A 14,486-nucleotide genomic window follows, 5' to 3' on the forward strand; every position below is an offset into this window, starting at 1 on the left:
TTCATTGTCGGCTGGATTACAAGTGCACGCAACAATGCCCCCCCCCCTTTGTATTTTTTTTTGTTTTGTAGCATTCTTTATTGCATTCATTCAGTACAAAATATATTTAAAAAAAACATACATCTTCATTGATTTACATAACATATATCAAAATGTAAAGAAAATTGTACACCCCTCAAAAAAAAAAAAAAAAATAATACACAGTACATGATATTTTCTAATTAAGTATACTGGATGAATATTATAGATCAAAGCCTTACGCACAGACAGACACCACACCAGGGGCGGGTCCAGCCGGCCGCAGGGGAGAGGGCCCAATTCGTGGGAAAATATTTAGCGGCGAAACAGCCAGAAAATAAGCGGGGGGGGGGGGGAGCACTATTTTTAAAAAAAATTGGCCCTCAAAAATATGAAAATTCGCACCCCCATCCCTTCAGCGTCAGGGTAGGGGGCCCATCTATTTGAAGAAAAAAAAGGTAAATTTAATGTGTTTTTTCCCCAGGGGAGGGGGCCCGGAGCCCCCTCCCTGTATCCGTCACTGCACCACACACGCTTACCTCCCCCCTTCATTCCAAAGCACAACAAATCCCCCGTCCCTTCCCGAGCACAGTCACATCTACACATTTGTTGGAAATCCTGTCTCTAATTCCTTTTCCTTATGACCAAATTATATAAAAATGTTTGAGTCTGAGAAAGAAGTAATTGCCTCGGCGTCTTTAACTGTGGAAGTCGTTCCACTAATCATCATCATCATCACCATCATCAAAATCATCATCATCATCATCACCATCATCACCATCATCATCACCATCATCACCATCATCATCATCATCACCATCATCACCATCATCATAATCCTCATCATAATCATCATCATCAATTATTGTCATCATCTGCATCATATGGGCCTTATCATAATTATCATCACCATCATACTATACTTATTTTTTTAAAACTTTATGGAAGCATCTGAAGATCTGCTTAATCATCATCTGCATCATAATCACCACCGCTATCATCTGTAGTATAACCGTCATCATCACCATCATCTTCATTCTCACAATCAGTGACGGATCCATGGTAGTGAGCACTATCAGGGGCCAGTCTTTAAAAAAAAACCACCACCAGTGATCCTTGTTACCACCATCATCATCATCATATATCATCACCATCAGTGATCACAATCACATCATCTGCATATCAGGATTACCTCTAAATCCTGGTCAATCATTACAATTCTGATCAATAGGCATTTACTTCCACCAGCTGATACATGCAGCTGCATAACACTGGCATATCTAGGAATGATCATAGCAAGCTGCAGTGGCCCATTGGTCAGGAGTCGAGTCTGGAATTTCGGTGACAAGATCCCCCCCCCCCCACCTTCTTTTTAATTCATCAAGTTTTTAGTGTGCCACTTTGGCTTTGGCTGACAAGCAAACAAAGAAAAGTCTAATAGTACAGGCTTCTTCCTAAAATAAAACCACCTTTGATAAAAATCCACATACCTTAGGTTACACAAATGAAAGACCAAAATGCACACACAAAATGTTATACATTAAACAAAAATTATTTTGTCTCATAAACAAAGACAAAACATATATAAATCTCTACAAGAATATCACAAGGTATCTAAGGAATATTATTTTACACATAACATTACTTGGAATACTTGGTAGCTCTACCAATATGAAGAGCCCAGTAAAACAAACTTTGTTAAACAAATTCTTAGTAATATATTCTTTAATCAAAGAAAGAATGATTTTGTTGTTAAATGTCAAAGAAACAGGCCTTTATTTTAATCTTTTTTGCGTCAGATGTGCAAATTTCAGCTAATAAAGGCAAAAAGATTGTATAAGATGAGGCCATTGCTCAAGTGGCCTAATAATACTCCTAGCGAGTATTGCACAGCAGTACAATGACTCTACCCCTAAAGGCTCATTCAGATATGAAATGAAATGAAATTAAATAAACTGCAACATTTTTTTTAAAGCTTATCTGCCGTAGTTTACAGGGGGGATTAGACCGCCCTGCAAGGTCACTGGACAGGTGGTTATCTCATCAACTCAGCTCTCAGTTAACATAAGAAAAAGAGGATCATGGGGGACCAATGGTCACCGATTATGCATTGTTTGTTATGTAGAGGGCGCAAGTAGCTACAAGTAGTGCAGTGGGCCTTTAAACGATGCGTAAAAGAATGACAGCTTCACGCAATAAAGTTCCTACGCATTTTCACTGAGGTCTGTGAATTGAATATAATGTCTGGTATGAATATAATGAATTACTGGACTTATAAATGTCAAATGGCATCACAAATATATCAATACTTATTGCGACTCCTACCGATAAGAATACTGTCTCGCTTACTGCTACTAGAACATCAAACATATATTTGTCTATTGATTGATAAATGCAATTGGAAGACATGTATCAGGACAAAACAGGAAAATGGGTATGTATAAAGAAAACAACCTTCAAGGTTACGAGGTCTCTTCTGGCAAAATGCAGTATAGTACTTATATTTGTAAGTCTTAAGATGTACAAGTTACAAACTATCAACAAATAAAATATTCAAATATTCTCACATAGTACGTATCATAATAATAATAAATAATAATAATAATAATAATAATAATAATCTAATAGTCCACTCCAAATTTAATAATCAGCAAACAAGAAAACCCAATGCATGTAACTATAGAAAATTTGCCTCTGCAATATGTTTATGTGTTAGTTTATCTCCCTTTCAAATAAAACATAATAGCCTCTTTACAGTAGGATTATTAAATAAATAACAGCCTCTTCTAATCATTTGCACATATATATGAGCACATCTAATTTTTTTAACTTTCTGGGCAGGATCGACCTATATTAAAATAGAGTTGCTATTGATTCAACTTGACTCTCTTTTCCTCTCTTCTTTTCTCTTTTCCAAGCCCTCCGCTATCCTCCTCTCCTCTTTGCCTATCCCTTTTTTACTTTCTTCCTTTCTCCCATTTATAATGTATAATTGTATTTATGTATTCGGGCGTACCCAATGCTTATCGGGTTTCGCGCCTTCTTCCTTGTAATACAAGTTCTTTAATCATATTTATGTTCCTACTTATAAATTGTATTGTTTGGAAGAAAATAAATGTTCATTTGAATTTGAATTTGAATATAGGCTTACTACGAGATAGGAGATTGCATCTTTGTTATAGGTTGGAAGACTCATGATTGATTCACATCAGTCACATCTCTTTAAAATGGCCCGGGAATCATACCCCCTCCCCCTCCCCCTTTACATTGTGTATAGGATATTGCAGGAGAGTTATCGAGATACTTGACTAGAGATCCATATCCACAGGTTTGAGTTCTGGCACTATACTTGTGTTGTCATGAAAGAGCAGTTTCATCTATATTAATTATCTTTACCCAGGTGCATAAAGGATACCGTATCCAGAGTGATCCAAATATCATAGAGACTTGAGTTAGTATGTGCACAACTGTACAATATGTATATATATGTATATGTATGTATATGTGCGTATATATGGATATATATCTATAAAAAAAAAGTTTAAGCTCACTTCCTTATTTTGTATTCATTATGTATCATGACTATATTGTTTATCTTATGAATTGTTTTGTATATTATCTTTGTAAACACATTTTATATTATGTATTGTATTATTTTGAACGCAGAAATAAAAGCAAACAAACAAACAAACAAACAAACAATGATTACTTGTTAGAGTGCTCCTTAGTGAGTGTACTCTCTTAAAAAAAAAGAATGAATTTTCACTCTTTTTTCACTTTCTTGGGAGTGACGTCCGTGATCACTTGTTTAGGTGTGAAAATCGATTGATTTTAGAGTGCTCTCTAAGAAGAAAAGAGTGAATGTTCACTCTATTTTCACTACATTTTCACTCTCCAGAGGAGTGACGTCCGTGATCACTCGATTTTTTTAGAGAGTATCCAGAGTGATCCAAATATCATAGAGACTTGAGTTAGTATGTGCACAAGTGTACAATGTTTAGTGGTTAGAGTGCTCCTTAGTGAGTGTAGTTGAATTGTACCCCCTTGTAAGTGTTTAAACATAATACATGTACATCAAATCCACAATATAAAACAATAATAACAGTTATCACACAATGTGTTCTAATAATTATGATGTGATGTCACAGGTTTCTCAATGTGATGTCACAGGTTTCTCATTGTGATGTCACAGGTTTCTCATTGTCATGTCACAGGTTTCTCATTGTCATGTAAGTTTTGCAGCCATCCTTGGGCGTAAGAGTGACTGCTTCTACAAAATCAAAGCTCTGGTTGGGTACAAGTTGGAATTCCAGTTGCTGAATGAGCTTACATATGACCACCTTGGATTCAATCTAATAGGAATACAATCAAAATTACAAAAGGAATCTGCATCAAAGGTTGAAAATAATTTATATTCTAGTTGATGGTTTAAAAAAAAATGGAAATCTGTTTATTTTGTTTTCCAATCAATACTATTACAAAGATGAGAGGAAAATAAATATCAATAACGAACAAAGATTCCTGTTCATCTGATGACTGTATCCAGCCGACAGCCCTCCTAAAGCATGATTCATATAAAACATCAACAAAATAAATACCATATTGTAATGTCAACTTGTGTTCACAATTCCATAATGCAAAAAAGAGGAATGGGACATAGGAGTTCATTAACAAAAAATCATGTTTACAAGTATGAACTGCTATGGAATTTATATTGCCCTTAAAGGTAAAGACCAGTTATGGTCATGCGATTGCATTGTGAAAGAAACGTTATGGAATCGATCAGAAAAGGTTGATCATCTAGCATCTAGCATCTGCAAGGTTCTGGAATCATCAAAATGATAAGAAATTTGGCCCATTCTTCGTAAAGTTACAAGCACTATACACAGAAAGATGTATATGGGACTACCCTATATCTCTCACAGACCATGAGAGAAACAAATTTACCAAATATATGAATTAGTAGGCGGTTTCCCGGCAAATTTGTTATCATCATGTATTAGTCAAAACATATTCTTTCACATGATTGGTAATGAGAGCTTCATTTTCATTTTTTGAAATTGGGGCGTTTCCAATACTGGTCTTTACCTTAAGGGATGCCAACTGTAGATTGTACTACTTTGATTGATATACTCACCATAGCAAACGTCTGGCCGATGCAGGCTCGAGCACCCAGAGAAAATGGTATGTACGCAAATAAGGGGCTGCACGATCAAAAAACAAAGTTCACAATATAAGGCATTTTGGTCAAGGCCATGAAAAAAATCTATTTTTTTTGTTTTGTTATCGTCTTTCACTAGGACTTAATTTGTGGTTAGTTTCATCCTATTGGCTTTGAAAGCTATTAGTACAATAAAGGTCGGGGTCATTCCCATCACCAGGAAGAAAAAAAATATTTTTAAATCAATTTTTACCTTTTTACTGACTTGAGATTTATTAACATGTATTGTTTTGTGGTTTCACATCATTGATAATAAAAATGTATGACTTCTTATAAACTGAATATTAAGTGAGTGTCAATAATGTGACCCAGCTCCACAAACCATCAAAAAGTCGCCATATTACAATTTTATTTTAATAGCTTAGGTTCTGGTTCTAAGAGGAGATTCTTGGGTTTAAAAATCATGTATTTATTACTCATCAAGTTTCCTAACCCAACTAAAAAAGAGTAAAATGTCTGTTCCCAAATAATGTTCCTTCAGTTCGAGAAAAAGTTGGAGTATGCAGTCTATTGAAACACTCTGAATCTCAAGGTATTGTGCGAGGTGACAACTCTATTTATCTATCTGCGTATCTCCTCCCGGTTCGGAGGTTGATTGCAACATCTCGCCATTTCACTCTATCTTCTGCCATTCTGGTGCACTCTTGCAGTTTTAGTCCACTCCAGTTATTGCATTCTCTTCCCAGTTCATTCTGGGTCTCCCTCTAGGTCTACTTCCTTCCACTCTTCCTTCCAATACATCCTTTAAGAGGCTTTGGTGCCTTTTAACATGACCAAAGTATTTGATTTTTCTCTCCTTAACTAATCCTACTAGTGCAATTCGTTTACGCCCTGCCATGTGCAATATCTCTTTGTTGGTTTTCATTCGTTTCCAGGATATTTTCATCATTCTTCTGTAGATCCACATTTCAAAAGATGTTATTCTATTTTCCATGGCATTGTTTATTGTCCATGTTTCTGCTCCATACAATAGGACAGGGTCACAGACCATACATAACATTTTACTAGTCTCAACCTAGTCTCAACCTAGTCTCAACCTAAGCGCAAATTTCACCTTTCTATTTGTGAATAATCCTTTCATTGCCAGAGGTGACAACAGGAGGATTAAAACTTCTATCATAAAGGGATAAACTGATTAAATCTTATAATACCAGTGAAGCATATCCTGCTCTCTATTTTGTCTATGTATCAATAAAACAGCTTGCTCTATTTCAAGATATAGGAGATAAAAGTGAGACTAGTGGGCCAGGGTTGTAAAGAAATGAAAATTACAACACTAGACAGACTCAAAATCAGATAAACATAGGTCTATAAAATATGCCTAAATACCTATTTAAAGATATAGGAGATAAAAATGAGACTAGTGGGCCAGGGTTGTAAAGAAATGAAAATTACAACACTAGACAGACTCAAAATCAGATAAACATAGGTCTACAAAATATGCCTAAATACTTATTTTAGATTGTTTAATGCTTACAAATTTTGAAATAAGTAGAGAGTATTCTACAATTTGACGATCCTGACCGAATACATATTTATTCAACCCTAACTGAAAATCAAGAGCTTTAATTCAGTTTCCTTCATCATGATATCAAGGGTTAATCATTATGTTTTGGATATATTTTGAAAATTAAATTAATGCCTCTTATTATCACGTTATAATTGTTATATTCTGATCAACATTTTAGTCTTGTGTGTGGTACTTTCGTAACTTAATTGCTCAGTCTTCAGTGGGTCATATTTTGATTTGTGTTTCTGAACGCACTCGGTACCACGAAGCGTGATTCTTTTCTTGCAGCCTCAATTTTAGAGCGATAAAAACACCTACCAACAACTGAAACGATATCCATTTATTTCTAAAGCATATTTATTTAATTAAATTGAAATATAAGTTTGTGAATTGCATATTTTAAGTTCTTTATTTCAAAATATCAGTGTGAAATTTAATTTTGAAAACCCGAAACCCGAATATTCAAACCCGTGTTTCGGCGTGACGGTCGGGGACCGGGCGGGGAACCGCTTTGACTCAGGCCTATAGTACCATCATATATATATATATATATATTATTAAATTTAATTTTAGAAGGTCGGAGATGATCCAAACAAAGCAAAAAAATGGTTATGAAATATATTAATAGATTTCCCTGTTATTTTTTCTTTCTTCTCCAACTAACACTAATTAATATCCCTTAATCTATCAGGTTTTTCTTTGACAGTATAATTATGATTGATTTTATTCCTACCTGTCCTCATCCCTTGTGAATCTCTCCGGATCAAACTTCTCTGGATTCTTGAAATGTTTCTCATTCCTACCCATTCCATATACGGGTATCTGAATAGAAAGAGAGTAATAGGAATTGTAAAAAGTGGTTTCATTAATACACTATCATATCTTTATTACTTTCATAATCGTATACATTCTAATACAAAATTATAGTAAGCAATACAGAAAGGAAATACAGAGGAAGCTATCAAGAATAGTGTTTATAACTACCTCTTCTTTATATCAGGTTAAGTGTGCTGGTCCCATTGCTTTGTATTCTGTTCATTTTCATTGCTGATTTTAAAAAAATGATACGAGAAGGTAATTTCTTTGGCCATACGTAATTTGTTGAACTGCAACTTGCTCATGTTACTCCTGTACTGAGGAAGTCATCCCTAGATCTTGATGAGATGAGCAGTTATCAGCCTATATCTAACCTGCCTTTCCTCGCCAAAGTCCTCGAGAGAGAGAGGTCGCCAAAAGACTTACATCACACATTGAGACCATGCAATATCAAATGACATCTTGAGGGCAGAGGACGAAAAAAAGCAGCTATGGTAATTCTTTTGGACTTATCTGTTGCATTCGAAAGAATTGATCACAAAGTGCTTCTCCGGGGCCTGCAACGGGACTTCGAGGTCGATGACACTGCCCTGGAATGGTTCAGGTCATATCTTCACTGCAGACGACAGGCTGTGAACTTCATTGGAACTGTGTCGGATAAAGCTTCCTTAATGATAATCTACGGCGTTCCGCAGGGTTCCGTCCTTGGACCGGTACTCTTCATGTTGTACACTTCCCTCTTGGGAACGTAGCCTGCCAATATGGTCTTCAAGTCCACTTGTACGCAGATGACACTCAGCTGTATGTGACATTTGATCGAACAGTGGCAACTGATGAAAAGGCTGCAATGGATGGTGAAGAATTTCATGACCGAATACCTCATCATCTCTTCACCAAACATGAGGAAAAAGATCAAACCCATGGACCTCGAAGTTGGCAATGTGTCTGGCTCTCCTACTGTAAGCGCCTGTAAACTTGGGGTCTACTTCGATCAGTCCATGAAGATGTACAGGCACATTTCACAGGTATGTCAGACTGCTTACTTCCAGCTTTCTAACATTGCAGCTATTAGACCATTGCTTATAGGGTAGGCAGCAGAAAACCTTATCCATTCACGAGTTTCCTCACGGCTTGATTTCTGTAACAGTTTTCTAGCTGGTCTTCCTTCTGCAACCTTGAAAGAACATCAAGGAGTACAGAATGCAGCAGCACGTTTGCTTCCTGGGCTGAGGAAGCATGGTCACATCTTTCCTGTACTGGCTGAGCTGCATGTGCTTCCTGTCAAGAGCAGAATTGAATCCAAGGTCCTGCTGCTCACATTTAAGGCAATTCATGGTCAGACCCCAGGATATGTGTCATCTTCAATTGAGAGGCGCGTCATCTTCTCCCCGGTCTTCCCTCAGGTAGCCTTACTCTCCAGATGCCCATTACTCATCTCAAGGGATATGGAGACCGGGTACTTTTCTTTATTGCTTCTCGCCAGTGGAACTCCCCCCCCCCCCCCATCATTTCTTCGCGAAATTGACAACCAGGACCACTTCAAAGCTTCACTCATGACTCAGATCTTCCTTCAGACATTTAAATGTAAACTTTATCGGAGGAGCTCGCGCCTTTGAATGTTTTTTAAAAACAGATATATGGTGCCATAAAAATGATGTGAATCTTCATCATCATTGACTGTGGATATACATACTTACCATTACAACACTGCCTTTAGGTACTTTGTATCCACATAGATCCATCTCATGAGGTAAAAGTCTATGGATATGACCAAAAGGAGGGTTGATTCTAAGAGCCTCTTTCAAAACCTGAAAGAGAAGACAGTCAATAATATACTATCGATGTAATTAAAATGGATTTCCTCAAAGTTGAAGGGGGAAAAGACAAAAATATCCTGTAAATAAATGCCCTGTAAGGTAACAGGTGCGTGAAATAAGATTCAAAGCTCTTGGGAATTCATGTTTGAGAAGTACATTTTTGAACTAGGAAATCCAGAAGTTTAATCAATGATAAATTATAGGCATTGATGCAACAGCAAGGCCTACACAAATGGTTGCCATAAGTAAGATACTATTTTGTTTTGATTGTAAAAAAAAAAAAAATCACTGTTTTGTGTCTTCATCGGACATTGTTTTGTTAATGAAACTTTAGTCCTACGGTTCATAACAAAAAGTGTAAGCTTTTGATGTAAAAAGAAAAGAATTGCAGTCTTACCAAGGTTAGATACTTCATCTTGCTGATATCTGAATATTCAACATAGTTTCTCCCTTTCAATACAGAATCAATTTCATCACGGAGTCTGTGTGAAAATGAAATGATCAAAAGGATTTATAACTATATTTTAGTTGAATAAATTAATTTCTTTAGGATCAGCAGGTATCAGTAATATTTCTACTAGAAAAATAAATCCTAATAATTGTTAACTGAGAAGGAAACTTTAAGCTACAGTCCCATATACGTCCCGGACGCGTTATTTTTTTATGCGGCACAGATTGGGGCTTTTTTTTAAAAGGGGTCTTGATTTACAGACTAATACTGGTCGTGTGCGTACTAGACAGTATAAGTAGTAGAGGTCAGTTTTTAATAGTGTTATATTTAATCCACTACCGCATGGAAAATCATTACATCAACAATTAAAATCAAATTGGAAATCTGAAGAGGAGGCAGCACGTCAATAAGGAGAACATCACAATAATTAGCCAATAAAACTTAACTAATTTAAACGAAGAGGAACGTTATCTAAACACATAGTTCGCGATGGATATACAAACTTCTTCGCAGCGCTAATGCGCTAGCTATAAACATGACTAGTCTCACGTACGTGCAGACACTATTCAGAGGGGAAAGAACGTACTTCCCATAGGTTTAACACGCGCCATGCCCCAATCTGTGCCGCATAAAAAAATAACGCCACCGGGGTGGTCCTGGATGGTCCTGGATGGTCCTGGGCGGTCAATAACTCACTCCCGGACTGCCACGGATCAACACGGACCGCCCCGGCGCCACTACGGATGACCCCGGACCCAGCACGGTGGCTACACGGATCACCCCGGATCAAACTATTGTCCCGGACCGTCCCGGACCACCCCGGCAGTTTTTGACCGTCAAAAACATCCGGGGTCGACTCCCGGACCGCCCAGGACCATCCAGGACCATCCAGGACCATCCAGGACCATCCAGGACCACCCCGGTGCCAACACGGTGTCAACACGGACTGAATCCCGGATCACCCCGGATGGGGTCCGGGATGGTCCGGGACGGTCCGGGACGCGAATTTTTTTTCCGTACTCGAGAGAGCAAAAATCCCATGTGCGCATGCGCGTGGACTTATGATTTCTCTGCTACTTCCCATACGAAATGTACATGTATTCGCATGTACTGTGCACGATTCGCGTTCTACGAGTAAACGATGGCATAGTAGTCTTCAAACACAGACTCTGATTTGCCAGTTTGACAAATCAATATGCGTATGTGTCGCGATGTGCTTATTCAAGTCTGTGTAGTTGTATGATTCAGACCCAGTAGTGCATATGGAAATACATTGCAACTTGTATAGAATGGTATAGTAGTCTGCAAGCACAGACGCTAATCTGACAGTTTGACAACATACTAGTAGTGTGCTGAGAAGTACTTTATTCAAGTCGCCAACTTGTATAGAATGGTATAGTAGTCTGCAAGCACAGACGCTAATCTGACAGTTTGACAACATACTAGTAGTGTGCTGAGAAGTACTTTATTCAAGTCGCCAACTTGTATAGAATGGTATAGTAGTCTGCAAGCACAGACGCTAATCTGACAGTTTGACAACATACTAGTAGTGTGCTGAGAAGTACTTTATTCAAGTCTGCGTAGATGTATGATTCAGACCCTACTGGTGCGTGCGTTAGAAATGCATCTCAATGTGTAGAGTGTAGTATAGTAGTCTGCAAGGACATAATAATATATTGTGTATTGATGAGTAGTGATTTTATGCAAGTTTGTGTAGTTTAATGATTCCAGACCCCATGGTAGGCCTATGTATTGTGCCACTGCTCTCTCACACTCTTTCTCTGCTTGCATACTACTATGCCACTCTATAAGTTGAGGTGCATTTCCAATACACGCACCAGTAGGGTCTGAATCATAAAACTACTCAGACTTGAATAACACTATTTTGTCAAACTGTCAGATTAGCGTCTGTGCTTGCAGACTACTATGCCACTCTGCAAGTTGAGATGCCTTTCCAATACACGCACCAGTAGGGTCTGAATCATAAAACTACACATATTTGAATATAAAGCACTACTCAAGACACTATGTTGTCAAACTGTCCGATTAGCGTCTGTGCTTGCAGACTACTATACCATGCTATTCAATTTGGGATGCATTTCTGTAAGCACTAAAATGTCTGAATCATACAACTACTCAGACTTGAATACTAGTACTATTGCTACGCACGATATATGCGTAATTGTTTTGTCAAACTGGCAAATCAGAGTCTGTGTTTGAAGACTACTATGCCATCGTTTACTCGTAGAACGCGAATCGTGCACAGTACATGCGAATACATGTACATTTCGTATGGGAAGTAGCAGAGAAATCACAAGTCCACGCGCATGCGCACATGGGGTATTTGCCCTCTCGAGTACGGAAAAAAAATTCGCGTCCGGGCTAATTATTGTGATGTTCTCCTTATTGACGTGCTGCCTCCTCTTCAGATTTCCAATTTGATTTTAATTGTTGATGTAATGATTTTCCATGCGGTAGTGGATTAAATATAACACTATTAAAAACTGACCTCTACTACTTATACTGTCTAGTACGCACACGACCAGTATTAGTCTGTAAATCAAGACCCCTTTTAAAAAAAAGCCCCAATCTGTGCCGCATAAAAAAATAACGCACCCCGGTGCCAACACGGTGTCAACACGGACCGAATCCCGGATCACCCCGGATGGGGTCCGGGATGGTCCGGGACGGTCCGGGACGTATATGGGACTGTAGCTTTTAAAGCATCACACTTTTTTGAACAAAACATCCCGGACCATCCCGGATCACCCCAGACCATGGTCCGGGATGGTCCGGAGTGGTCGGTGCTCGTCCGTGCTGGTCCGGCTTTATATGGGACTGGCCCCAGTCCCATATAAAGCCGGACCAGCACGGACGAGCAAAGCCCCAGTCCCATATAAAGCCGGACCAGCACGGACGAGCACGGACCACTCCGGACCATCCCGGACCATGGTCTTGGGTGATCCGGGATGGTCCGGGATGTTTTGTTCAAAAAAGTGTGATGCTTTTAAGCTACAGTCCCATATACGTCCCGGACCGTCCCGGACCATCCCGGACCCCATCCGGGGTGATCCGGGATTCGGTCCGTGTTGACACCGTGTTGGCACCGGGGTGGTCCTGGATGGTCCTGGATGGTCCTGGATGGTCCTGGGCGGTCAATAACTCACTCCCGGACTGCCACGGATCAACACGGACCGCCCCGGCGCCACTACGGATGACCCCGGACCCAGCACGGTGGCTACACGGATCACCCCGGATCAAACTATTGTCCCGGACCGTCCCGGACCACCCCGGCAGTTTTTGACCGTCAAAAACATCCGGGGTCGACTCCCGGACCGCCCAGGACCATCCAGGACCATCCAGGACCATCCAGGACCATCCAGGACCATCCAGGACCACCCCGGTGTCAACACGGACCGAATCCCGGATCACCCCGGATGGGGTCCGGGATGGTCCGGGACGTATATGGGACTGTAGCTTTAGCAAATTGATAAATACCAGAAAAAGTTTCCAAACGTGAGTTTAATAGTATGTCAGAAAATTATTGCAATTTTAAACTTGCCCATAATAAAGGTATTTCGACTTAGATCAGAAAATAAAGCAGCAAAGGTTACCGGAAGAAGCAATTTATGTCTCAATAAAAATTTCTGATACTGCTACTCAAAATCATCATTTATAACTTCATCAGCTATTGCAATTAACAAAATTTTAAAAAAAAACATGAGGTCTCATGAGGAGAACAATTCTGTGAACATCTGTGAATGATTTAGGACCATCATTGCAGAGATGCCAACCTTTTGACACAAAAAACAGACCGAGTATCCTAGAAAATCAGATTTTGGAAAAAGAAATCAGATTTTCACGAAAACTTGACACTACCACTGGTCCGTCGGCCCCGGGCCAGTAAAATTTCAGAAAAATGTTTTACTGGTAAGTACGGTCAAGTAAAATGTTTGCTCTTTCATTAGAATTTTAAAAGAAAAATTGTAAAGCAAAGTTTTTTGTTGGTGTTGCGGGGTTTTACTTGTACCTGTTTCAATGCAATTCCGCTGTTTTTATGGGTTTTAAAAAAATAATTAAAAAAAAAAATTTAAATCGCATTTTAAAAGGTGATATCGTATTACACTCTGATTATCGTACTAAATATGAGTACTAGATATAATCGTACTGGTTAGCATCTCTGTTTTTGTTTCAATCCCTAACAATAATCCTGATCACACTTATATACGATAACTCTGTGGTATATAAGGTGGTACATCTATGTAAGGATATGGTACCATTAGATACAAACAGGAGGTACATCTATGTAAGGATATGGTACCATTAGATACAAACAGGAGGTACATCTATGTAAGGATATGGTACCATTAGATACAAACAGGAGGTACATCTATGTAAGGATATGGTACCATTACATACAAACAGGAGGTACATCTGTGTAAGGATATGGTACCATTAGACACAAACAGGAGGTACATCTATTTGAAGATACGATATTCACTTTTTCATGACTTGAGGATTTCTACCAAGATGAAGAAGAGTGAAGGAGAGAAGGTTGAATGTTGTTTCCTGACCTGGTGGGTACAAATATCATTGAAATGTTATATCGTTCAACAATGTAGCATTAAACACTAGATGGTAGATATGCAAACC

General features: G+C 38.7%; 1 protein-coding gene and 1 long non-coding RNA gene across 2 annotated transcripts; both read right to left on the reverse strand.

The window, feature by feature from the left end:
• Window positions 1-3,911: 3,911 nt before the first annotated feature.
• LOC115922869 (cholesterol 24-hydroxylase-like) lies at window positions 3,912-7,565 on the reverse strand. Its single transcript, XM_030982622.1, has 3 exons — window positions 7,483-7,565; window positions 5,156-5,222; window positions 3,912-4,370 (listed from the first exon to the last, which is right to left on the reverse strand). Exons 1-3 carry the CDS (start codon window positions 7,554-7,556, stop codon window positions 4,227-4,229), a joined length of 285 nt encoding a protein of 94 aa, XP_030838482.1. The 5' UTR covers window positions 7,557-7,565; the 3' UTR covers window positions 3,912-4,226.
• A 1,678-nt stretch (window positions 7,566-9,243) lies between these two features.
• On the reverse strand, window positions 9,244-14,408 carry LOC115922870. Its single transcript, XR_004063644.1, has 3 exons — window positions 14,335-14,408; window positions 9,780-9,864; window positions 9,244-9,373 (listed from the first exon to the last, which is right to left on the reverse strand). It is a non-coding gene; the product is annotated as an uncharacterized LOC115922870 (long non-coding RNA).
• Between the last annotated feature and the right edge of the window lie 78 nt (window positions 14,409-14,486).

Source organism: Strongylocentrotus purpuratus, unplaced genomic scaffold (genome assembly GCF_000002235.5).
Source record: "Strongylocentrotus purpuratus isolate Spur 01 unplaced genomic scaffold, Spur_5.0 spur5_scaffold_12, whole genome shotgun sequence".
NCBI lineage: Eukaryota > Metazoa > Echinodermata > Echinoidea > Camarodonta > Strongylocentrotidae > Strongylocentrotus > Strongylocentrotus purpuratus.